The following is a 27325-nucleotide window of genomic DNA, read 5'->3' on the forward strand; positions in this document are numbered from 1 at the left end:
TTGTGGTAACTAAGCAGCATTTGCGAGAGGTTTTATGTTTTTGCTTTAATTGAAAGAAAAGTGCAACTGAAGAGCATCGAATGCTTGTAGAAGTTTATGGTGACAATGCTCTAACTGATAAATCATGTAGGGAATGGTTTCGACGTTTCAAGAAAGGTGAATGATGATACTATGAGCTGCTACAACCTGGTGATTCCATTACGGGAGATCGGTATAGGCTACAATTGATTCGTTTGAGCTGTGCATTACGAGAAAAAGGCCGGAATACTAGCAAAGACATGACAAAGTTGTTCTTCTGCATAATAACGGTCGGCCTGATGTCGATAAATTATTTGGAAACGCTCAAGTGGGATATTTTACCGCAACCACCGTATTCGCTGGACACTGCTCCTTCTGATTACTGGTTGTTCCGAAGGATGTAGCACGATTTGGCAGGTCACCAGTTCACTTCTTTCGCAGAAATCGAAAATTGGCTCCTAACTTAGATCGCCACAAAAGGCGAGACATTTTTTCGGGATGGAATTCGAAAATTGACTGAGAGATGGGAAAAAGTAGTAGCTAGCAATAGACAATACTTTGATTAATCTGTTCATTCATTTTGTTCTGAAATAAATGCATTTTTGACTACAAAAAAATGGACCAAACTAATTTGTACTCCCAATACATTTAATTACAACAGTTGCAAATTTTTCAACAAAATGTTCCTTTTTTGTGGAAATTATCGACTTATAATTATATATATGTAACATAAAAAGCTTCTATTAATCTTTTTATGTTAGTTCTTCACTATAAAACTCAATCCTAATTATTTATTCAAATCGAACTGCTTTCTCAAACTTTTAAAAGCCACATCCTGTTTCTAAATCTATTTTTGGCCCAAGTATGCATAAATTTAAATAAAGACATTTTTCCCTTTAAGCGTCGTGGGAATCAATCAACATAGTTCATAAACCAATAGTAATTTCTGAGATTTCGCTCTTTTCCCTAAATAGAGACATTTTCGGATTTTTTGCAAGATTTTCCTACCAGAAAGACTGATCGCTCATGGAGTAAACTACACTTTTCCTTTGCCACTCAACAAAGTATGACAAATCACGACGTTTTCATTAAAATCCTGTGTCTGTTTTCCTGCTCGGTTCAACTGCATCATTTTACATATATATATATTACAATAATGAATGAGCGAAGTTGCTTACTTTATTTTAAAGAAAATACATTAAAACCTCTCGGGAACGACCACTCTCTGTCCCACAGTGAAAAGGCCGTTAATGGAGGTTGGTTGTTCTTAGGGGTTACCTTCATTGAGTTCAAAATGTTATCGAAGGAGCATGATTTTTCACGAATGATTTTAATTTTATTCAGTGTCATTTTCTTGGTGCAGAAATACCACTTGTGTTGGAGTGATGTAAACCGATCGATGAATGAACTTTAGCGTCAATAAAAATTATGTTAACTCATATAATTATGTGCAAAAACTAATTTAACGATTATGAATTATAGAACGACTTTCAATAAGTAAACAATTACGTTTTTTGCTTAAGCTTGCATTTAATTTTATATCATAAAAATTAGTTAACTTTAAAAGCTTGTACGTATAAAGTGTTTAGTTTTTCCTAAAATAACTTTTTTTTTACTCTAAAAATAAATCATTGATAGCATTGTCGTTAGTGCCCTGTGACTGCAATGTTGAGGTTGTAGATCGCTCTCTAAATAAGAACAAGCCAATCAAAAATATTTTGAATACATTTTAATGTACATATTTGTTTGGTTAATATTTTTTTGTTTTGATAGTTTCTCATGTTTAATTATTTAAACGTAGAATTGCCCGGTCACCGGGAGATGTTTTCATGGTCTCTCCTTAAAGTTTTTTTTCACTAAGTCTGTGTAAAAAAAATTCCGTGCCTCCCTAAAGTGGTCGTAAATAGAGGAGGTTACATAGGTGGTCTTTCCTGGAAGTTTTACTGTAATAAAAAAATGAAATAAAATTATGAGTTGTGTCTTTTATAATTAAAGCATCTGCGTGTAATAATTGCATAAAACAAACACTAAATAAAAAAAAAAGTCAATTAGATTAACAAGTTTCAATACTTCAAGAAAACGTTCCTCCATTTTGTCTTCTTTCCAGTAGTCTTGTTTACCATTGCTTTCTAAAACCATCCACATAACGACAGTCTTCAAGTAATAAGAAGCCAAAATCTTCCAGTCCTCTTTATCTCTCAGTAGCTAAAAAATTAAGAGGTCACAATTGTAGTGCCAAAAAAAACTGAATAACTTATGCTCTAATGATCGAATCTTCATGTTCTAGGACTCTATCTTGATGGTTGGAGAGATAGACCTGAAATAAGCTGATTAATCAGTGCAGACGATAGATTAATTTACGAAACCAGAAACAAAAACGTACTTTGTCTGAATAAAAAAACATTTTCCCCCCACGAATTTGAATTTCCGACCCCCAAAATATAGGAACAGTCGCTATGTGTGAGATAAACTTTCAATAGAAAGAGAGGTCAAAAATTTGGACCTCTAAATGTTAACTTTACTTTTCCCGTATTTCGCCATATCTGTAGAATTTTTTTAAGCGAACTGAAAAACTTTTGCACACAAAAATAATTTGTTTATAATTGTGAAAATATTTATTAAAATTATTTTAATGTATATATTTTTTATTTTATTTGATAATAGTCAGAATTTTGAATTCCAAGAATGTAAAAACATTTTAATTTGCTTAAAAAGTTTTCAAGATTTGGAAAAATTTTCAAAAAAAAATAACATTAAGGGGTTCAAACTTTGTACATTTGTCCTGACCAAAACCAATGGGGATCATAGTTCCGAGATTGCGGCTACCCATAATTTGGGGGTCAGAAATTTGAATCCGTCGAAAAAAATGCTTATTTAAGGAGAGAACGTTTTTGTGCCGAATTTCGTAACTTAAAATATCATTGGCATTAATTAATTGACATATTTGAAATCATCCCCTCAAACCATGAGTCCTAGAATATGAAGATCCGATATTTAGATCAAAAGTTAGTCAGTGTGGTCCGTTATTTGTTTTGTACACTGTACAGCAAATAAAGAAACAAAAAAAAAGCTAAAAGAATATAAAATACCTTTAACAATTTGATAATAGGTTTTACACAGCCAACATTATATATAATTTTTTCTTCAGGATCAGGAAAATGAGATCGCCATAAACACTTGGCTTCTTGTCTATTGATTGGCATCTGTTTTGCAGAACTCGAATAAGGTTTTGGAACAAGAAATGCCTATAAACATAAGTTAGAAGACGGTTTCATTCAATTAAATTAAATGATGGTTTATCTAAGAAATACATCGTAAATATGACTATAAACATTATGTAATATAGAAGCGTCAACACTATGCTTTCTTTTCAGGTATTGCAGTATAACACAATGTTTACTTAGGATGCTAATGTTAGAAGAAAAAAAAATAAAGATGCTTTTCTTGGGCAACTTTAATTTTGAAACAGTTTCAAATATAAAAATCAGGATGGTTTGGGGGATGGAGTCTTCTCTCCCTCATGAAGTGACGCGGATGTAATGACTGGTCGATTCTTATACCGTTCTAAGCTTGAACCCAGGGCCAGTGCCGGATTAAGCGCACGCGGGGCCCTAGGCCATACAAATTTTTGGGACCCTTAGATAATTTTTTTTCTCGTATATTTTTTATTTATTCAAATATAAAAGTATTTATACACCGAAGAGCCATTACATTATGACCGCCCTCCATCTATAACAATGGGCTCGCCCAGGTTTTCATGGTTTCTCGCCCAGGAACAATGTTTTCATGGGGCACATTAGGATCCATAATCCTCATAGAACAATCCCTGACGTCTGTAAGCTACTTGAACATAGTTGCAGACCAGGTTCACCCTATCATGGCAACAGTTTTTCCTGTGGGGGATGGTGTTTACTAACAGGATAATGCACCATGTCATAAAGGTCGAATCGTCATGGATTGATTCGAGGAACATTCCAGTAACTTTCAAGTCATGTCTAGGCCCCCAAATTCACCTGACTTTAATCCAATAGAGCATTTGTGGTCTTACTTGGAAAACCAAATTCGTGCTGCAACGCTACCCCCTCGCACCAGTTGGTGAGCGCTTGGTACCAGATACCTCAGACTACCTATCAGCACAGATTTTCCTCTCGATACAACGCAAATTGGTTAGTTCTACGAAAAAGTCCACCATGAATGCCAGTTTGTTTCGGTTCTTAATCCATGAGTTTCTTTGTCTTCTGGGTTGGGTTCAAAATTACAATGCTACAGAATTGAGCATTGACAATCTGAATTGGGTCGGCTGTTTAGTAAGGGTTATAAAATAAAATAGAATATTTGATACAAGAATAGCTTTCGCTTTCCGATTAGATGACCAAGATACGAATCCTGACAATGGCTGGTTGATTCGTGCATTGGTTGATTGATTTTGAATTCTCACGCCAACCTGATATAAACTTCCTGTCGTGATAGACAGATTCTTAGGTTAGAGCCCCCAAACCATAGCGCTACACGAAGTATGATTTGAAGATTCTTTTTTTTTTTTTTTTTTTTTTGTACAACGCAAAACACGCATCTCTCACTCATTTGAAAAGTTCGCCATTCAAAAGAGTTTCTTCCTAATGTTCCCTTGTCTTCTGGATTGGGTGAAAAATCACAAGGCTTTCCACGAACTAAAAATTTCATTACTACTTTTTGAGTATTTAGCATATTTTTCAACTGGGCATATGCTTTCGAAATGGAAATAAAGTAAAAAAACATTAATTGCCAAGTTGCGCGGTAATAAAAAAAGTTTTAATGAGTACCTGAGCTTTTTATTTCACATAAAAAACTTTATAGTTAGAAATTACTGGAACACTATAATAACAAGTAAAGTCTTGGTGATTCTGATTAAAGTGCAGATAACCATAACATTTTAAACAAAATCAAAATATGAAAAAATAAATACTCAAATAGCATTAATAATAATATTTTCTTCTGTTGAGGGGTGGAGAAGGTGGGGAGATGCTTACCTTCAGTGTTTTACCAACTTTGGCCTCTACTCTGCCATCAAGATAGGTTCTTGGCAAGATAAGAGAACAAGATACTACTGGAACGAGATCGACATCAATTTGACCACCGTTCCTTTTCTTAAGTAAAATAGTTCTAGCCGGTCCAGATTGTTTGGTACACACCTTTTGACATGAATAGAATAAAAAAATATAAATATAGTTAATATATTCACAATCATAAAATAAATTTTTTAAAACTAAAAGCAGAACTTGTAATCATTTGATCATCAAAAAAGATTTATTGCCGATAAATTCTCGACTAACTAGAGTATTTAAATCTTATTTGGGCGTCAGTGACTGGGTGATTAAAAATGTTTTAACTGTGTCCCGAACGCTACGAACAGTTATCGTCAGACAAAAAAAATTTATCGTTAATCAAAATTTTAAGGGTTATATGTTTGATCACAGTGCAAGTTTCAATCATTTCCAGATTGCCACAAGTAAAATTAATATCGACATTTTAAAGACCACAAATAATTTACCGCCAATAGCAATTTCTAACTACTTTCCGACTAGCTAGAGAGTCCCCAATTTTTTTTTTTTTTACTACGGAACCCTAAATAAAAAACTTTGTTTCGGCGGCACCCCGACTTCATAAATAAAGTTAAGATAATTGTGAACGTTATAACTATAAAGGCCTATTTTAAATAAAATTATTAGAAGTAGGGTAAACTAACCAGTGAAGGAACACTTAAACTTCGTTTGCCTTTTAAAAAATAATATTAATTTCAAAATTCGTAATTTTAGTTAAATGACAGTGTCAACATATTTATTACTAATTGCAAATTATGTAAAAAAATTGTAGAGAACTTACATAATATTGTTTTAAAGTTTTGGAGGTTCAAATAACAAGTAGTAAGAAGACCAAGTGAAGGAACAGCTCTTAGCAGTGAATGAACACCCAGTTAAGGAACACTTAATTTTAGTTATTTTTTAATGCTCTTTATTAATTTAGAAGCCATACAAATATTTAAAAACAAGCCTATTATTGAAATTATAACATATAAATACTTGGAAAATGTTAACTTTTTTTTGTAATCATGAATTGAAAATTAAAGTGTCAACATATTAACACATACTGTTTTTTCACTGGGAAATCTATGCCCAGTAAAGGAACATGCCTGTTCCCTCACTCGTTAGAAGTTGTTTTTCGTATTTTTAACATACTTTTGATGTGGAACATCACTAAAAGTACAAGAAAATTAAAGTTTATCTTTTATTTTCATTAACTTAGAAAAAAACCTGTTACACCTGTTATGTAAAGGAAAACTTGTTCCTTCACTGGTTTTTCATCGTTGGGTGATCCAGTAAATAAACACCCCCTTATCTCAGTACCTAAGCTGAAAATGAACAAAATAAGACAAATTGTACTTTACTTCGAAATGAAAACTTAAAATAACTGCTATTAAACGTTGAAAATGGTTAATAGGAAAACTTATCTCTCTTTTGGTATAAGTAAAATTTATCACCTTTTGAAATTTAGACCACTTTTTGACCTTCTTTCCCATTTGTCAATGAAGAAATGTTTCTAACAAAGATGGAGATGGCTCAGCTATATACTAAGTACAGAAATAAACAATCCTGCAAATGTTGCAAGCTCATAGGCGCCTGACGGAGAGAGAAAAAGGGGGAGACCGAGACTAACATGGCAAGATGCATTAAGGAAGTAGAGCAGGATTAACTGGATGGGAAAAAGTGCCTTGCCTGGCCAAAGACAAGAAGTGAGTGGAGGAAACGACTCGGGGCCTTATGTGTCAGTTCGGCACGAAGAGGATAAGTAAGTAAATTAATTATAAGTCGAAGAAAACGTAAATAATAATTTTAAACTTGCCTGCATGCACGATCTCGGTGGAGTGTATGATCTAAGAGCTTTGTCAACTACACTTTGCAGCCACTTCCGTACGCTTTCGGGAATCAGGTAACCATCTTCAAATAAAGAACTAGCAAGTCTAGGATGTTTCAACAGGGCAGCTTGATGGTTTTTCAAGCGATACTTTACAAAGCTTGGTGCCTGCGGTTGGTGGATGACCTGAAACAAAAGTTAACTTTCATAGAAACACGCATTAAAATAATCAATCCCCAAATTAATTTGTTCGAAAATAGGTTATTCATTATTTTTTGATAATTGATCTCATAATTGGTGAATGAAATGGGCTACATGTGACGTAGAACAGAAATCTCTACCTATGGCTAACACTTCGCATGCCTTCACCATTAGCGCATGGAGAGTCATAGGAGAAGGAATTACGTTAGTTTCTGCTTTGATTTTCAACTAGATAAAAAAAAATTAAGTTAGGAAACTATACAGAACTGAAAACTACATTTCAAAGGCATGGAATCGGTCTTCTCTCCAGATGGCGTATTCGAGAGTCGGATCGCGAATGATTAAGTGTTGCAAATCAGTACTTGCAACTTGAGAAGTGATTATGCCCAATCGTAATTTAAATCAGATTTAATAGGATACCGATAAGCGACGTCACACTTATGCATCGAACCTGATTGGCTTCTGAACCGACAACGCCGTGATTTACCTATGATGACGTCAGTTGCAGGCATTCAATTATATTAAGTGTTTTGGAGAAGCAAATACTATTGGCAAAAAAAAAAAAAAAAATGGAAATGACATACCTTCCATCTACTACGGATATTCTGTAGTTTTACGCAATATTTTTTCTAGTGATAGCAAACCCTATTTATTGATATTTTAATAAATGTGAATTAAAATAGTTTTACTCATTACTACCAATAAATAATTCAAACCATATTATGAGAGGTTAGATAAAGAAATATTTATGCTCTCAAATTCTAATAAAGGCTTCTAGCTATCATAATTCTTAAAAATTTTCACAGCCAATGATTAATATAGTTCTTTTTACGTTTGTAATAATTTGGAGTAATAATTTTACCTTAGTATGACTTCTTACTAGAATAGAAATCAAGTTAAGAAAGCACTATTAATAAGTTAGCAATAGGTTCCAACCTCATTATTACTACCAAATTTTAACTATATAATTTAGGATTTTGTTCAGTGCAATTTTTCAAAAAAAAAAAATCCATCCTGAAATAGTATGTCGCATTTTGGAAAAGTTTATAGAAAATATTTTGTGTAAAAAAAAATTAGGTTAGATAGATACTGTTAATAGGTAGCTATTTATTGAAAAAAAAAACAATAAAATTTTTAAAGGAAGCAGATGAAAGTAGAATATAATATGGGATAGTAATTACATCAATATTATACTTGCTAAGCAATAGTTTGAAAATATAAAATACAATTCTTTTCAAAATAATAATAATTTAACTGTACATAATTTTAAGATTCTAACTATGATTTATAATATATATTTATGGACAGTTTTAAAGATTCCTTTTACGACAAAATTAAATAACTGAACCAATATTTTACTGGAAAACAAAGGTAATTTGAGTAGTATTTGTGCATAATTTGAAGTGCAAAATTTAAGTCTAGTACAAACTAGAAATTTAAAAGAAAAGGCTGAAGTTTGAGTTAAAAAAGCGATTTGGCATTTAATAAAAAAAATCCTTTAATTTATCCAAATAAGAATTTGTGCCTCTTGACCTATTATAAATTGATGTTTCTCTTGTTAACCTTTTGCGGTGCTGAAAATTTTAGTAAAAAGAGAAGAAAAAAAAAAGTTCTACTTAATTTTTTTTTCATTTTTTAAAATTTGAAGTGGATGATAAATAACTACGTAGTTTAACTCCTTAAAATATTACTATTTCAATATTTTATATAATTGCCAAGAGTAAGAGAGGAATGTTTTATCTTACTATTTCTAGAAGAATTAATATTACATCTTCGCCCTTTGCAAAACATTTATAACATAATAGAACTAAAAATTGTTTATGCATTTTACTTAAAATAATCAAAGGTGGTTCGTGCTTAATTTTAAGATCCACTGTATACAGCAAGATTATACATATATGTAGATTGTTAAAATGCTTAATATGTATGCATATTTTTTGAGCAAAAAGGGAGTCAGACAAACTGCTTTATTACATGTCCTTGAAATAAGGAGGGTGGCTGGCAATACCTTAACAGGGTGCGTAGCCAAATCTTTGAATCAAAAATAAGCACTTTTTAAAAACTTTAAAAGCACTTTACAAAAATTTTCAAGCACTCAAAAAATTCATATTCAATCAATGATATTATTGAAAAACAAAAACTCTTTATAAACAGTTTTAGCGTTAAAAAAAACCCAAAAAGAAACGGGCGTAAATCGAAACAATCAGTACTTTCCCACATCACCGAGTGAATTCAACTTGACCCTGAACTCAGAACCCTTACCCCCTACGTCAAAAAAAGCGTTAGAAGTAAAATAAAATAAACAAGAACAAAATTAAAATAAATTAAAAAGAAAGACATTACATAAGGATCTGATATTCTCTATCCGAATTGGAGCACTCGGGTTTCGGTTTCAAGTGTGCGCATATGCGCAAGTCATAATGTGGGTACGACATGAAGTCCGCGTGAATGATTACGTAGCAAACTCCCCATTTTTCGTGAAATGCATGGGATCCACCAGATATCACTGAAGGGGGAGAAAAAATTATTCGAAAAAAAAGCACTTTTTAAAAACGCCAGCTGAAAAAAGTACCTTTAAAAGCTTTTAAAAACGAAATCCCCAAAAAAGCACCTTTAAGTACTTTTTACAAACGCTACGCACCCTGCTTAATCCATTTGAAAAGAACATTGAAAATTTATAAATTTTAAAACCGATGTTGTATGTAAAACGTAATTAGAAATTAATTTATTGGTAAAAATGAATTGATTCCAACAAAATAATATTCTTATTTTTCTTTCTTAATTATAAGGAATTCACCTTAAATATAAAGAACTCTATTAGTGGTATTTCTCGTTATTTAACTACTCTAAAAACTTCATAACTAAATTTGTTTCGAAATCATATTATATTCTACATAAAATACTTCCTTTGAACCAAATATTTACCCGTCAAGGATTTAATTTCATAATCAAAATATTATTTTAAAAATTTAATGTCTTTAGTCGTCGATTACAGGCTCCCATTTGACAGGATGCCTGAGGCCGTTGCCACCTTGGTCTCCCAATCTGCACGCAGCTGGGAGTTAGGAGAGCATGTAAGATACTTCAAATAAATTATGACAATTAGAACGTTTTGATAAAAACTATAAACAAGCATGTTTGAATGTGAAATATACCTCAAATTCTGAATCATTGAAAGGTAGCTTCAAGATCATGTTGATGTCGAATTCATCGGGCATCGAAACACGAAGATCCGAGTAAAAGCTGCCAGTGAAATAAAGTTCTCTGTACAAAAATTTGAACAGCTCGTCCTCTTCTTTCATCTTTGCAACGAAGGTATTGAGAAAATCGTGCAAAATTTGATTGTTCTCCTTAATGAGAGCATCATTCAGTTTAATGCGTCTCAAAATTTCTTTTAAAATAGAAACTCCTGGTTTCTTAAATTTTTGGGCCTGGACCACTTCTACTTTTTTGTCTGGCATTGCTCTGGAATGAGGCTCCGAATCTCCCTAAAACAAAGAAAAAGAGATAAAGTGGCTTACTCACTCATAGAATGTAAAAATATTTCGACATTTTTTACACTTTTAAAATTATTTTACCTAGAATGCATTATAAACATAAAATATAATATAATCCGAATTTGTTTTTAAGCATCTCAAATTTGGCTAGGTTAAACTCGAAGGGTTTTTTAAAAAAAAAAAAAAAAAAAATCCATTTGAAAAAACTCATAATGGTGCCCAGAATTTCAGATTGTTCTTCAAAAAATAAACAAATATTTTTTTTTATTTAAAAAAAAAAAAAAAGAATTATATTTAAGAAACTTTTTTCTAAAAGTTACATTGTTCAAAAAACAATTTATTTAAATTAACAAAAGTTTATAACTGACTAGCATTCTTCAATCTCCTTTTTTTTTTTCTTTTTTTTTTGGGGGGGGGGAATACGCTTTCTTAACGCCTAGTTTATTACACACATACATTGCCAAATGAATGTACAATGCTCCAAAAAAAAGGACCACCCTGAATAACTTTTGATCTGATGATCGGATCTTCATCAGGGGTCTGTCCAGACATTTTGTGAAGGGTCCGGTTTTCGTGAAATTGTGAAAAAATAACTCACATTCTTTCAACCAGGGTTTGCTTTCATGAATTTGCAAGGAGTTTTTAAGCTGTAAATAGATACAAGATTATGCTCGGCACTGAAAAATTATAATAAAAAAAATTAAATTTTCAAAAATAAACAGCAATTGCTGCTTCTAAATTAGAGATGCAACATACAAATATTAGGTATTTAGTCTATATACTGCTGAACGCAGAATATTCATTTCGGACGAATAATGGAAGAATCGTCTGCCGAAGACAAAACTTAATTCATTTACATCCATCTTTCTTGTTTTCTGCCCTGGAAAGGGTTTATTCGTTTAATAAAACAATAATGAAGATAAACAAATTTGTGGAGGGTCCGATTAAAAGAAAAATCATTTTGTGAAGTGTCCGTTTTTATGAAAAAATGTTTTGTGAAGGGTCCGTTAACGGACCCAAATTTCTTCGAAACAGACCCCTATTCATGTTCTAGGATTCAATCTTAATAGCTCGAGGGGGTGACCTTAAATATGCTAATTAATAAGTGCCGACAATATTTTTAAGTTTCGAAATCAGACACAAAAACGTACTTTCTTTGAATAAACATACCTTTTTCTCTACGGATTCGGATTTCTGACCCCAAAACTATAGAGGGTAGCCGCAATCTGAGAAATATGATCCCCATAGAGTTTGGTCAGGACAAAAGATAATTCCATGCAAAAAATGACTTTTAATATATATTTAATATTATTTCATTTAATAATGGTCGAAAAATTTTTTAATTGTAAGGTATAAAATTTTTTTTAATTCATTTTAAAGAATATAATTTTGCATGGTAAAATACAAAATTTTAACAAAATCGGTTAAATAGTTCCTGAGAAATTGAATTTCAAAAAAGGCCAGATGTTTAAAACTCTATTTTTCAGAAACTATTTTGCTGAAATTTTGCATTTTGTCACGTAGAATTAATTATATTCTTAAAAATGATGCAAACGTTTATATACCTTACAATTCAAAGTTTTTCTGCATGGAATTATTTTTTATAAACTAATTTTATAATTGAGTGCCACATTTTTCAATTCGCTTAAAAAGTTCTCGAGATATAGCGAAATACGCAAAAAGGTAACATTAAAGGGTCCAAACTTTGCAGCGCTCTCCTGACCAAACTATTGGAACCATATTTCTCAGATTGCGGCTACCCCAATATTCTGGATGTCATAAATCTGAATCCGGCGAAAAAAAGGTATGTTTAGTAAAAGAAAGTATGCTTTTGTGTCTGATTTCGTAACTTAAAATATCGTCGGCACTCATTAAAACCATTCAAATTAAGTCCTAGTATGTAAAGATCTAATCATTAAATAAAGAGTTATTCAGGGTTAGTCTTTTTTTCCCCGGCGTGTTGTATAGTTGCAGTAGAACCATTTTGTTCATACATAGTCAAACAATAATTGTTTTCATAATTTTAAGCTACCTTACAATTCGTACTTAAAGGTATATAAGAATCTTTGAATCCTCTTATTTGTTATAATACTGTTTGAATTAGTTAAATTTCTATATGTGAATGCTTATTGTAAGTCCTAAACAGAAAATTTATTTTTGAAGTACATGTTATTAGGATTTTAAATGAACAATCTTTTCATATAGTTATTTTCTAACTTTAGCGTTAGTATATAACATATTATTGTGAGTCAAAATATTAAATTTTATTCTAATAATTCTACAACTGTTTACTGGAAAATATGTAATGATGTAAAATTTATTAAATAAATGGAAAATATTTAGTGCATTAAGAGAGAATGAAAATTTTCATCTTCATGTTGTTTCACAGGTCAGGAGCAGCAACAGTTCTTAATTTGATTTTAATGCAAGCATAAATTAAAAATGAATGGGCTGAAAGATAGTTTATATTAAAATAAATACGAAATAAGAAGAAAAAAATACTTTCCAAACACCAGTGAAAATCAAGGGACAACACAAAGTAATACTTTCCAAACACGAGTGAAAAATCAAGGGACAACACAAAGTAATACTTTCCAAACACCAGTGAAAATCAAGGGACAACCAAACACCAGTGAAAATCAAGGGACAACACAAAGTAATACTTTCCAAACGCCAGTGAAAATCAAGGGACAACACAAAGTTATACTTTCCAAACGCCAGTGAAAATCAAGGGACAACACAAAGTAATACTTTCCAAACGCCAGTCAAAATCAAGGGACAACACAAAGTAATACTTNAAAGGTATATAAGAATCTTTGAATCCTCTTATTTGTTATAATACTGTTTGAATTAGTTAAATTTCTATATGTGAATGCTTATTGTAAGTCCTAAACAGAAAATTTATTTTTGAAGTACATGTTATTAGGATTTTAAATGAACAATCTTTTCATATAGTTATTTTCTAACTTTAGCGTTAGTATATAACATATTATTGTGAGTCAAAATATTAAATTTTATTCTAATAATTCTACAACTGTTTACTGGAAAATATGTAATGATATAAAATTTATAAAATAAATGGAATAAATTAAGTGAATTAAGAGAGAATGAAAATTTTCATCTTCATGTTGTTTCACAGGTCAGGAGCCGCAACAGTTTAGTTCTTAATTTGATTTTAATGCAAGCATAAATTAAAAATGACTGGGCTGAAAGATAGTTTATATTAAAATAAATACAAAATAAGAAAAAAAACCGTTACCCACTTTCCTTACCTTTCTTTTTTAAAATGCAAATATTTTTTTTTTTTTTAAAAATCAACACATTTTTTTTAATTTTATTGATTATTTACAAGGAACTAAAATAAAATATAATACACAAGTTTTAAGTTCACATTTAATTTACCATCAGTTTTTTTTATCCCAAATTATCTCGGGCAAATGAAAAAAGTTAAAAGATTAGTCTTTGTATGATAGTGTTTAAATCAAGGGACAACACAAAGTAATACTTTCCAAACACCAGTGAAAATCAAGGGACAACATAAAGTAATACTTTCCAAGCGCCAGTGAAGTTATACGCCATTTTTTTTTCAATGTAAATTAAGCAATCATCATACAATTACATAAAGCACGTGTGCAGTCCTACAATCATACAGTAAAGCTCTCAAACAAATTTTGGCAAACTTCCAATAACAGCAGATTATTATTATTATTATTGCTTCTGGTCTAGTAAAAACATGGTAAAACAAAACACACCGACAAATTCTGCTACGCCCGAGTTTTTTCGGGATGGTATATATTTGCAATATACCCGAATTAACTCGGTATAATCAGGAAAGTGGTTAAGAATGATAATCAGAGAAACATATTTCTTCATAGTTAAATTTGATTATTTTTATTTAATGCGAAATACTACTCGAGGTTTTTACAAATCAATATATTCTTTCCATAATTCATTCAATATGTAGTTATTAGAAAGAAGAAAAAACGTTAAGAAATGTCTTTCTTCTTCATTCAATTCAATAATTTACTAAAAATAACAGAAATATTAAAAAATAATAGATTAGTAATCGGATATAAATTTAATTACAGGTTTCTAAAATCATAACTGGTTAAAAAAAATTCATAACTCCCCGAACCTCCCGAGACCCTTTCACTGAACCCTACGATTCTGCGGAAAACCATTTGGGAACCGCTGTTCAAAATTAATTCAAACATATCATTAGGTCACTCGCTGTTAAAGACTAATTCAAACATATCATTAGGTCACTCCCTGTTTTAAACTAATTCAAACATATCATTAGGTCACTCGCTGTTTAAGACTAATTCAAACATATCATTAGGTCACTCGCTGTTTTAAACTAATTCAAACATATCATTAGGTCACTCGCTGTTTTAAACTAATTCATACATACGTGGGTGATTGAGAGCCCAAATCAAAATTCCGGAAAATTTCTTGAGTAAAAAAGAAAAAAGTTTAAATCAAAAAATTAGAAAGAATTTTAAACAAGGGTTTTTCCTTTTTTCTCAATATTTCTTAGTTTATTTAAAATATATTTAAAATTTTACGCATACCTATACCATTTACATGTACCTATGATGACCTGGAGAGATAATTGAAACTTACAAATATGTCTTTCTTTCTTGAGTTTATGACTATAATAACTATTTACTGATAAAAAATGAATATTAATATTGAATATAAGCTTATCTGGCTCTCCCTTACAAGCAAATAAAATAAACTGTGTTTTTAAGTTCCACCATTGAAAATTTGATTTCCGGAAACTTCCGGATCACGGTTAGCAAAAAATCCGGAAATCAGGATTTTTTCCGGAGCACAATCAGACCTGTACTTTTCATTTGGTCACTAAGTAGACATTCCATCCATATACCGTCTATATATTGCATAAAAAAGTAACAATCCAAAAAATAATGTGAAGTTGCATTTCAATATTTTAATGGCATTCTAGAATGTAACTGCGAATAAAGAAAACAGCGGTTTGGTTCTCGAGTTAAGTATGTGACGTCATAATATGGGTTTCCTGTTGGAGAGCGAAAAAAAGAGCACAGGAAGAGCACAACCTTATCTGTCAACTAACCTTGATCAAAAGATAAGTCATTGAAAACATATATCGAGTTAAATATACAATTTTATTTTATATTTTTATAATCCTCGTTGAACAGTCGACCCAATTTTGGATTTACGACTGCTAACGTTCAACTCCGCACCCTTGTAATTTTGAACCCAGAAGACAGGGGAACTCCTGGATCAGTACCCCCAGATGTATTATTTGTCATGGGAACATGGAGGACTTTGTGATCCGACAGATTTAACGTGCATCAGTCATCTTTTACTACACGGAGAGTCTTCCGCCTGCGTTGATCGAACCCACGACCTCTTGGACATGGGCCCAGTGCCCTACCAACCAGGCTATCCCAGGTCTAAATATACAATTAAAAGAAGAAGAAAAAACATCGAATAAATAGTGCAGTTGCTGAATATGCAGATTGTGTGATAAAAATATTTCCTTACTGTTTCAGTTTCTTCGCTCCAAGACGATCCCATGAGCAGTTATAGAATAGTTTTATCTGCAAATAAATTATAATTCTTTGCGATCCATTGAATATATGATGTTTGGAATAATTATAAAGAAAAACCATTGACCAGCATCAACATTTAAAACTAACTAAATCGGAACAAATTGTCAACAACAAAATATTATTTTACTACGCAGAGGTAACAAGTGTTGGTAACACCATAGATAAAATTATTTAAAATCTTCTTCTGATTTTTGTCAAGAAAATTTAAAATTTATTTTTAAAAAAATACCACTGGTGTCCTATTAGTATGTTTTTCAAACATTCATACGGCACAAATGATCCGCGTATATTAAAGGAAAAATTGAGTACAGAAATATTTGTTTTTTCTTAAACCACTGCTAAAATTTTTTATTTATTACTTGAACATACCTTCAGTTTATGTTTCTTAAATATGTTTCTTAAATATCTCATTAACTTTAAGAATCTGGAAGTTTATGGTTTTGTGAAAAAAAGCACTCATAACTTTGTAAAATAGGGTCCTGTTATAGTCAATTTGTGAAAAACCTACCCATAATTTTCTGATTCTAGCTAACTGTAGTGTCACTCATCGTAAAGAGTTGTGACGAAAGTGTTTAGCTGTTGTACCCAATGAAAACAAATTCCATTGAAATTAGTAAAATTTAAGCAATATTTCATTCAAATTAATAAAACTAAAATAGTGTTCTTTTAGAATTAAAAAAATTTAAACAGTATTCCTTAAAATTAATAAATTTTAAACAGTATTCTATTGAATTTGTTAAAATTTAAATAGTATTCTTTAAAAATTAAGCAATTTTTTTTATGAAAATTTATTTTTGTCCATATCTTAAAAACCTGACGTGATAAAGCAAAACGGTCATCAGGTTTGTAATCAGCAAACCAAACTGCGTTACAAAAGAAAAAAACAATGCCAGATATCTATAACTTGTTTATCAGTGTAATTATTTAAAACTATTTTTTGCATGGAATCTTTGGATAAATGAATTTTACGATTGAGAGCAAAATGTTTTTAATACGCATAAAAGGTTTTCGAGATACGAAGAAATACTCAAAAAGTAAAAATAACCCTAAGGGCTCCAAATTTTCGACCGCTCTCCTGATCAAACTATTAAAACCATAATTCCCTGATTTCATCGAAACAATTATTTATATTTTTCCTCTCGAAGTTAAGCTGTTGTCGTAGGCCATTAAGGAAAGGGGTGCGATTCTTGTTCTCTTGAGGCGCCATCTATGGACAAGAATTCGACTTCTGCCACACCCATACGTCTCACTCGTTTATAGAGCGAAGCGATTCATACATCCATTTATTCATCCAAGGGTCGTAATTTTGACCTGAACCAGATAACGATCAATCTCCAATTCAGTACCCTCCAGAGGTACAATTTGTTATGGGAACATGGAGGTCTTTGTGACCCGGTAGATTTAACGTGCACCAGTTACCATTTATTAGTTTTCAGTCGGCTGGATTCGAACTCCCCATTCTCACGAACGTGAATCCAGCGCCCTGCTAACCTGGCTATCCCAGTCCCTCTCGAATATAAGTGTTAAAACTAAATGAAATTCGAACGGCAAACACCGTTAACGCAAAATTGAAAGTGAAAAACTTTAATAAACAGAAATGCAAAATTGCTTTAAAATAAAATTTTCGTTAAACAATTTGTGCTTAAAGCAATCTCGAAATTGTAAGGCAATATGAAAAATCAAGGTAAAAAGAAAATAAATATCTCTTTTTACCGCTTTGAGCGATTTCATAGCTAAAGAACAATCAGAAATTAAAATTTTACACAGATTTTTAAAGAACATGAATAAAATATATTTTATGCATCAAGCTTTAGTATTAATATATTTGAGACATAGATCTATACTTTCTATATTTACAAATTTTTTTTAACAAATATATTAATTTACTAGGAGGCTCCACCCCCTGCTCGCTAACGCTCGCCAACCCCCGAGAATTGCTACGCAATCCTATGTGGTTCACGCCGTGAACCATGGCTCGCTGCGCTCGCTCGCCAATGAACACAATGTTCTAGCACAAAGACATAATATATTATCATCAAAGACATAGTATTTTATCATCAAAGACATAGTATTGTACTTATGTAGAAGAATTCTACCAATGTTCTTATTGGCTTTTAAAAAAGTATATTAGCTATTTAGATTGTACATGGTGAAAAAATCAAAACATTAGCTAAATAAGAAACATATTAGCAAAATAAATTATCAAATATTGCTTCACTAATATTCTGCATTTTAAAGCGTGAAAATTCAATGCATAAATAAACGCGAAATATAAAAAAATTCAATGCATTCAATACAAACACTTAAACGTTTTTTAGACGTTTAGGTAGCTCCCAGTAGAAAAATATCAATTCAACAGCGGCCTTTTAAAGCATTCTCACTTCAATTAATTAATTAATTCCTAATTGAGTTTAAATTAAATATTATCATGTTTTTAGGGCATGAATCTGAATTGAACAACCTGATAATGCTCACTCTGGTTATTGTTTCCGTTTTTAAAAGCGCTATATGTTGAGCCACCTCATGTGACATTTTTAGCAGCAATCATTGGTCGATTTTCTAACGTTGCCATTCGGGGAGTTGTAATGAGGCTTTTTTTTGGTGCCGTGTAAGAGAAATATATATATAGATTTCATGTGTCACACGCGCAAAATTATTTAATAACCGCTTTTCTACAGTGAACTTCGAATTAAATCAATTGAAAATTTATTGATCAACTAAACATTAATAAAAAATAACACGCTTTTAACATTTATTGAAATATAAAAAAATCAATACATTTAACTACAAGATATTTAAAAAAAAAATAAAAAAAACAATTAAATGGAATGTTAATATTTTGAATAAAAATTTACTTACAGGAAGAGTAAAAACAGCAAATCGCTCAAAATTTTTTTAAACTAATCACTTTATTTGATCCCTGTGCCTTAACCTTTATCACACTTCCGTTTCGATTTTAAGAAACGTGATATATTTATTCCTGTGATAAGACATTCAAGTGTATCAAACGAACCAATGATCTAATGTTAAAATTCCAGCAACGAAAGAAGAACTTGCTTATCAGTTTATGGGAATGCTATCAGGTTTTATTTAAGAGATATCAGCTTTATGATGATATTTGGTTTAGGGTTCAAAATTTATAGTAGATAGTGGGAGTTTAAATACGCATGTAGATAGATAGTGGGAGTTAAGAACCTCTTGACCACCTTTCAGTCCCTGGATATCAGTTTTAATTAAAGAATAGAATATCTGTAAAATATTCAACATATATATCGAACCTGAAAATACCAATCGCCACGTGGTGAGGTAACAAAAAAAAAGTGGCGACTTTAATCAATTTGAATATTTCTAAGTTGCAATGTATATGTTGTCATGAATGGCCGAAATCAAAATAATGACGACTTTCACCAGTGAATTCTTTGAAATTTGATACTTTAAAAAAAGAATGAGATAATTTTGTTCATAAAACTTATAATTATCATAATTTTACACACAAATATTTTGTTAATGTGTTAATCGTTGCAAAAATGAACGATTACTTGGATTTCAAATCTAATCAACTGTGCTGATAAAAAAAAATATTTAATCTTAAGAATGCAGAATGTGTGATTCAATAAGAAGTTATTAAATTTGTTAACAATCTATAAAATTATATTGCAACACAATTCAAATTACAAGTGGCTTTTGTCTCTTTCGCTTATATATGTTTAAAAAAACTATATAAATATTATGATTTACATGTGTGAACATCTCATTGCTTTCTATTAATTTTATTTTTCCACTTATTTGTTAATTTTCTTATCAAGTCAAGCGGGAGCTAATAAAATGATAATCTCGAGAGAGACAATTTTTTTTCTTACGATAATAGATAAATAATCATTATTTGATGCAAAGTAAGTGGAAAAATTCAGTTATAAATTGCAATAACTTTCGAACAAATTTGAATTTCGAAGAAAGAAACGTTGAATTTTATTGAATATGGCCGTTAAATTAACACGTTAAATTTCAACTCTTTAGTTACATTTGAACGAGCAACATAGCAATAGATCGGCCAAAAGTTTCTTTTTTTTTTTTTTTTTTGCTTAAAGTTTAACAGTTGATAATTCTCGGACGAATCGTATCTTAATTTATTTTATTCCATTCTATAGAATTCTTAACACATTTTTTCTACATACCTTTTTATTTTCAAGTTTCTAAATCAGTGATTACTAAGGCCCGGATTTTGATGACATTTGCATTTTTTTGCATTATTGGACATTTTTTGTCCTTTAGAGCATTTTTTGAGATTTATAGGGCATTTTCTTTAAAATTTTGGGGCGTATTTTGCATTTTAAAGCATTTTTTAAATTTTTTATTAAATTTTTCTAATTTTTATAATTTTTTATAACTTTTTATTGTTACACTGGCTTCCAAACAATGAAGAAAATTTCTAGGATATTAACAGGTGAAGTAACATCTTTTCAAATTGAAGAAGAATTGGCAGTAAGTGTGACCGTCCTTTTCAAGTACGCACTTATAACATCAGTAGACGTTGAAAGAAGCTTCTCCTGGTATAAAAATTTGCTTTCAGACAAGAGACGCTCGTTTACATGTCAAAATATTAAAAAAAAAATTAATAATCCACTATAATTCTGATATTTAGTAATATTATGAGATGGAAGTTGTTATATTCATTTAAGTTTCTATACAAAATGAAAATGTTTTGGAGTCAATATATTTTCTTTTTTTTTGTTATTTTTGGATATAAAACATATTTGTCAAACTTTAATGAACGTAGAACAAGTATTGCATTGCTTTATATTTTTTGAAACGACTCATAATAATTTTAAAGAGTAAAACATTGTTTTAGTTCAATATTTTTACTTCTATTTAAGTCATGTCATAAGGCATTTTTAGCGCAATTTTCGCATTTTAAGGGCATTTTTTGCACTTTTAAGGGCATTTTTTGCAGTTCATAAGGGCATTTTTTGCACTTTTTAAGGGCATTAATTGAGAGTTTTTAGGTCATCAAAATCCGGGCTCTAGTGATTACCAACTGGCGGCCCGCGATGCCTCTTTTTGTGGCCCGCGAACTAAAATATATTAGTTGTCATTTTTTTGCGGACAAATTTCGTAAAAAATCTATATGGGTTTAAAATATTTTTCTTTCGCTAAAAACAAAACCTAATTTTTTCGTTTCTGTGAAATTTAACATACCAACGGTGTAAAAAGAAGGAAAAAAAATTCAGGTAAAAATCTACTTCTTATTTTAATTTGTAATTCAATACTCTTGTTTTGTACAACTTGATAAAAATCTGACAGTAATATTTAATGTTCCTTCAAACATAAAAGAGTCCTATATAAAATTTTGATAAAGTTGCGGCTCGCCATTTGACTGGTGTTTTTAAATGCGGCCCCCGGCCTCATGTAAGTTGGAAATCCCTGTTCTAAATGTAACGCAAAGCAAAACAAATAAATAAAAGAAAAACTAAATTAAAAAGGCACTTGAAATTGAAATAACTTTCGAACGAATTGGAATTAAAAACAAAATACAACTTTCATTAAAAGTATAATAAACATGGCCCTTTCATATGTCAAACTTAAACTCCGCAGTTGAATTTTGCGGTCTGTAGAGCTATCCGCATAGCATTTTTATTCCAAGTTTAACAGTTTAAATTCTCTAACTAATTATCGAATGCCAATTTTTTTTATTTAATAGATGTACATTTTCTGCACTCGTTCGTAATTTCAAGACGTGACTTTAGACTTGCGCGACAAAACAAAGTGTAATGCTCAGTTGAACACCCAAAACAACGGCGGTGCCCTTAAAGATTTTTAAATTTAGAAATAAAATAATTTTTCAAACATAAAAAAAAATAAATCAAAAGCTCCGAAATTAAACATGAGTTTATATGATAGACCAGGGGTTTCCTACTTGCTTGAGGCCGGGGGTCACAATTAAAAACACAAATCAAATGGCGGGCCGCAACTTAATCTAAATTTTATGTAGGACTCTTTTATGCTTGAAAGAACATTAAATATTACTGTCAGATTTTTACCAAATTGTACAAAACAAAAATATTGAATTACAAATTAAAATTAGTAGATTTTTAAAAATATTTAATTGCATATTAAAAAATTCGGGCTACAATAACTTAAATGTGCACCTACGTATTAAACAAATAATGTGCAACAGATATCTATTTGTTAAGATATAAAACTTTAAAAAGATTGGTATTAAAACTTACAAGCACACAAAATGTTCAATGAGAAAATTGAGGTTTGTCTGCTGCAACCACCTGACAATAGATATTTACATTTTAAATTTAAAATTTACAAATGTGTGCGTAAATATTTTCGTCCAAAATGAGTGGTTTCAAAAAGTTAAATCGGAGAATTTCTCCGAGAAAATTTCTGATACACACATGCTAAATTATATTCACAAAATACAAAAAAATGAAATAAAAAACAGTATTTTTGTATTTGAATAAATATTTTCTTGGATACAAAACCTGAGAAATAAATTTTTTTGCACCGTTGATATGTTAAATTTCACAGAAACGAAGAAAGTATGTTTTTATTAAGGAGAAAAGTATTTTAAACCCATACAGATTTTTTACGAAAATTGTCCGCAAAAAAATGACAACTAATATATTATAGTTAAACTGGCCACAAAAAAAGCTTCGCGGGCCGGATGCGGCCACCGGGCCGCCAGTTGGAAATCACTGTGATAGACCCTAGAAATAAAAACGTGAAAAATTAAAATAGATGCGCTATTTTTTATTTTTTTTTTTTTATTCTTCAGTGCGCTGATTATGAAGAAGAGAGCACGAAGGACAGATTATGAAGTAACAGTAACCACGCAACATAGTAAATAATACGAAACGTAAACATTAGTCTAAAATAAAATTGGCAAAAAATCAATGAACAGTGAACAGAATAGGTTTTCTAGATGAAGGCTGTTTTTCAATAGTTCTGTTCCCACATGAAATAAAGCTTTTTAAAAAGAATAATATACTATTGTATCTTTTTTTGAATTTGTAATAGTTATTCATGTAAGTTAAGTTTTAATGCAGCGCACTCTATGCTGATTAGGAAAATTGCACAAAACATCAATAAAAAGAAATCCCGCAGTTTTGTGAAAATGAAAAACGTTTGTGGACTCATTTTTTAAAATTTATTATTTGGGCTCATAAAAATTAGCTAAAATTGAAAACTATTCATTGATTTTTTTTCCACGAAGAAAATCTTGTGAAATTAGAAATTTTAAAAAAAGTTCAATAACTTTAAAATATGTGCAAGCTATTAGACCGCAAAGCTCAGATAATCTATTATGGCAAAACGGTATTTATGGTTTAAAATTATAGCAGAACATCAAGTATGAGACACTTTAGCTCAGACACGGAGCTAGGTGACAATAATTTTTTATTTTTTTTGGGGGGGGGGAGACTCCAATTTGTATTTGAAAATTTCTGTATACATATATATAATAATAATATAATTAATTTAATAATTCAATATTTAATTAATAATTGATTAATTTAGGAGTCTAGACCCCTTAGCTACGTCTATGCTTAAAATATGGGGTTTTAATTTGACTTGGCGAAAGATATTCAAAAAACACCCTTGAAGGTGAACAACTATGTACATTTTTATAAAGAGAATATTATTTTTTTACTATTTAATTTTATGCAGGATTGAGAAGTTGAATCACAGAGATCTAGAAATGCGACACAGAAAATTTATTTATTTATTATAAACTTTCGCGAACTTTGAACTTTTCGTGATGGCTTGTAGCAATCATATCTTTCTTTGATTAATTAAAAAAATGTGTCATAAATATTATTGATGTAATTACACGTAGGTTTCGTAGCTTCTGATGAATTTGATTAATTGAATGCAAACTCTGGCATTCGAAAAAAATACTCTAAAAACCAGAATTTAACACTAGATAAAAAAATCTAATTAAAATAAAAACTCCTACGCGCAATGAAAACTGCATCTATTTTATAAATGCTGATACATTTGTAATTAAATCCGATGAAAAGTGATAGAAATATGGTATTTGCTTGTAGTGTGTCTAATTACTGAATCCCTTATTTTTTACATTTCTTTTTCTTTTTATTATTGTGCTTATTATTAAATTTTTATTCCTTTTCTCTAATTGGACTCCTTCGTAGAAATTTTGCAAATTATATTTTAATGTAAAACAATCAAAAATCAATTTAATAGATTCTCAGAAAAAAATGGTACTTGCACTCCAGACATTAAATTTATGTAATTGTATAAAGAACTAAATACACTAAACATAACACCATATTTTCAGCGTGGTGTTATTTATGTTTAGCATAACATGACTTTGTAGTATGACAAAATCGCTGCCACCATAATATTATGCTCAATTAAAAACAATATTTTGGTATTTTCAATTTCAGCAAGATGTAACATATATTATATAAAATGTATAAAAGTAGAAAATTTCACTGTTGTGTGAATTAACTTGACTCTTGTAAGTTAGTAGCGAATTGGCTCGAAATTTCCAAGCCATTCGACTCTTTTAACAACCTTTCAACCTTTTTAACAGTAAAAAATCAATTACCCCCTCCTCATTCTCATTACTAAACCAACTGTTAATTTGTCGCTTTTTGTAATATATAGTCTTCAAAACAATTTTTTAGTTTTTTTTTTACATTTTTGTTAAACTAGTATTAAGATTATATTAATTTAAGATCATATACTTTTAATTTTAAAAGCATATTATTACATTTTCGCACAATTATAGCAACTATTATTGTGAATACTTCTTGATACAGCTAGTGAATAAAGGTAGAAAATAGGAAAAGAAAAGAAAATAATAAATCAATTAATCTGTTTAGTAATGAATAACCAAAGAAGTTTAAATATAATAAAAAAAAGCTTATAAACGTACATTTTGTGATACGGTAGTTGAGAATCACAGTATTTTTAGTTAATGATTATTATATTACTTTAGAAAAAGAACCGTCTTTGAGATTATCGAGAAAAAAATTTTCTCCAGGAATAACGGGAACGATTTCGAACTTTTCTTCGAATTTATTACATTAAATTTAAATTCACAGACAATTCTTACCTTGATATAATTAAATATTTTTGTACATTTACTAAATTTTTTTTATAAGACTTTTAAGAAATTCAATGATTTTAAGATCTAGAACAGGGCTGTCCAATTGGCGGCCCTCCAACTCATACTGTGCGGCCCGCCAACTTCTTATTCAGGCTTATCGGCCTCAGTTTTCTCATTAAAATGTAAGCGAATTGTTTTATAATCCTTCTGTTCCATTGTTTTATAATTAATAATTCATCCATTAATTGTTATTGTATAAGAGGTTATTGTTCAACTTTTTCAAACTGCGGCCCACCAGGTGATCAGTGACCCGAATTCTGGGCCGTGGGCTCTTTGCAGTTGGACAGCCCTGATCTAGAATATGGCAAACAATGAACTAAAATAAATAAATAATTGTAATATTTAATGTCTTTAATTTTATTTTTTAAGAAAATAAAATAAGGATCCAGGAACAAGGGGAATTCCCTTTTTTCAGAATAATATTATATTCATACCTAATCGGTTGCAATCCTCTCATTGCAATATATTCAGCAAAGTAGATAATGGTCTAAATTTACCAAATGTCAAACAATTTTCCAGAAAATATTTGAGAAATCAAATTGACTATATACAATTTATACAACATAACTAAGATTAGACCATTAGATATTTCCATAAACTAAGATTTATTTAAAAGAATAAATTTAACACTTTATATCTATTCTGAATATAAAAACATACATCAATTTCCGTTATAAAACACTGAAACTAAAACAAATTTACTAAAAGAATGCAATATTTGTACAATGGTAACTTTTAAAAAAACGTTTTAATTTTCACATTAATAATAGAAGGATTTTCAACATGCCTAACTCATAGGGTCGAAAAGGTTATTAAAATATGGTTTATTTCGTCTGTGAAAGAAGTAAAATGGGAATAGCAAAATTAAAGAGACATATTTATTATTTTTATACTCTGATTGTCTGACGATCGAAAAATATTAATAATTCAAAGAAAGTGAAAACTGAAAAAAAATTTGTCGAACTAAAATAGATGTTAATTTTATAAAATTTTTAGTATATTTTCTATTATTAAAATTTTTTTTTCATTAATTGGAATTTTTCCAGGAAACGAGATACCTAAACATTAAAAGATTTAATGTAAGGAGAAAATCCCAATGTTGTTTTGGAATTCTAAATTGTGCGGGAGAAAATAAACCTAAAAAATAAAAACCTATTTTCGTGTATAAATTAGAGGGAAAAAAATCCCAAGTTAAAAATAAATTTTTGACTTACGTATACAAACACTATCACTTCAACTTCACTTGTCTGTCAACGAAGAACACTTATTTCACAACACGATCGTTTATAAAGCCACTCACTGACAATGAAATCCGATAAAAGTTTCTGTTTTAACGTAAAATCACCTATCTGTTGTATCAGCAGTATCAAGCAATGACAATGAATATGGTGAGGCGAAAAAGTTTCGGTTTGAAAGGCGCGGAGATGGGTGTGTAGGTGCTGACTGAACTGGGGTGGGGCGACATCTTACGAGTGTATTTTTATTTTTTTATGAAAACAATAGGATGTGAGTCAGGAGGGAAAAAATATGGAAGAAGTCTTAGATATTAGCAGTGTTGCCAGATTGGGCCACAAGTAGCGGATTGGGCTACTTTTAAAAGTCCCCGCTACTGAAAATTGAATTTTCGCTACTTGCTACTTTTTGGGCTACTTATTATTTTTCGAACGCTACAAATCTTAAATATGCGCTACTTTTTTTCCTTACTGAAATATATATATATTTTTTAATTTTTTCCCTTCCCATTATAAAATGATTCTGAAAGTTTGCAGCTTCTTTACCATTTTTAAAAAGGACATTTTTGTTGTTGTTGTTGAAAACGTTCTCGCTTCAGTTTTGGATTCTTGATATGTTTTACTGATGGAGTCTATAATCTTTCCATGTTTATGTTTCAAATCGTAGACTCGGGAAATCGCAAAGATATATATGGAAAAATGCACGGAGAGTATGATGGGGAAAATGTTTTTTAACTCCAACTATTA

At 30.4% G+C, this 27325-nt stretch overlaps 1 protein-coding gene across 4 annotated transcripts in view; it reads right to left on the minus strand.

The window, feature by feature from the left end:
* LOC107453300 (cyclic GMP-AMP synthase-like receptor) overlaps nt 1-26820 on the minus strand; it is a 28499-nt gene extending 1679 nt beyond the window's left edge. The window contains exons 1-7 of one of the 4 annotated variants that reach the window (XM_016070076.3): nt 26561-26752; nt 16137-16192; nt 10266-10598; nt 6898-7095; nt 5028-5189; nt 3108-3263; nt 2089-2223 (exon numbers count right to left, since the gene is read on the minus strand). In XM_016070076.3, the coding sequence (XP_015925562.1) occupies nt 2089-2223; nt 3108-3263; nt 5028-5189; nt 6898-7095; nt 10266-10598; nt 16137-16169 (1017 nt within the window). In that variant the 5' untranslated portion in view covers nt 16170-16192; nt 26561-26752. Of the gene's footprint in view, nt 1-2088; nt 2224-3107; nt 3264-5027; nt 5190-6897; nt 7096-10265; nt 10599-16136; nt 16193-19063; nt 19235-26560 lie in introns of those variants that run through there. The other 3 variants (XM_016070077.4, XM_016070078.3, XM_016070079.3) reach the window with 3 other exon arrangements.
* Nucleotides 26821-27325: the final 505 nt, after the last annotated feature.

This window comes from Parasteatoda tepidariorum, chromosome 8 (assembly GCF_043381705.1).
Source record: "Parasteatoda tepidariorum isolate YZ-2023 chromosome 8, CAS_Ptep_4.0, whole genome shotgun sequence".
Classification (NCBI taxonomy): domain Eukaryota; kingdom Metazoa; phylum Arthropoda; class Arachnida; order Araneae; family Theridiidae; genus Parasteatoda; species Parasteatoda tepidariorum.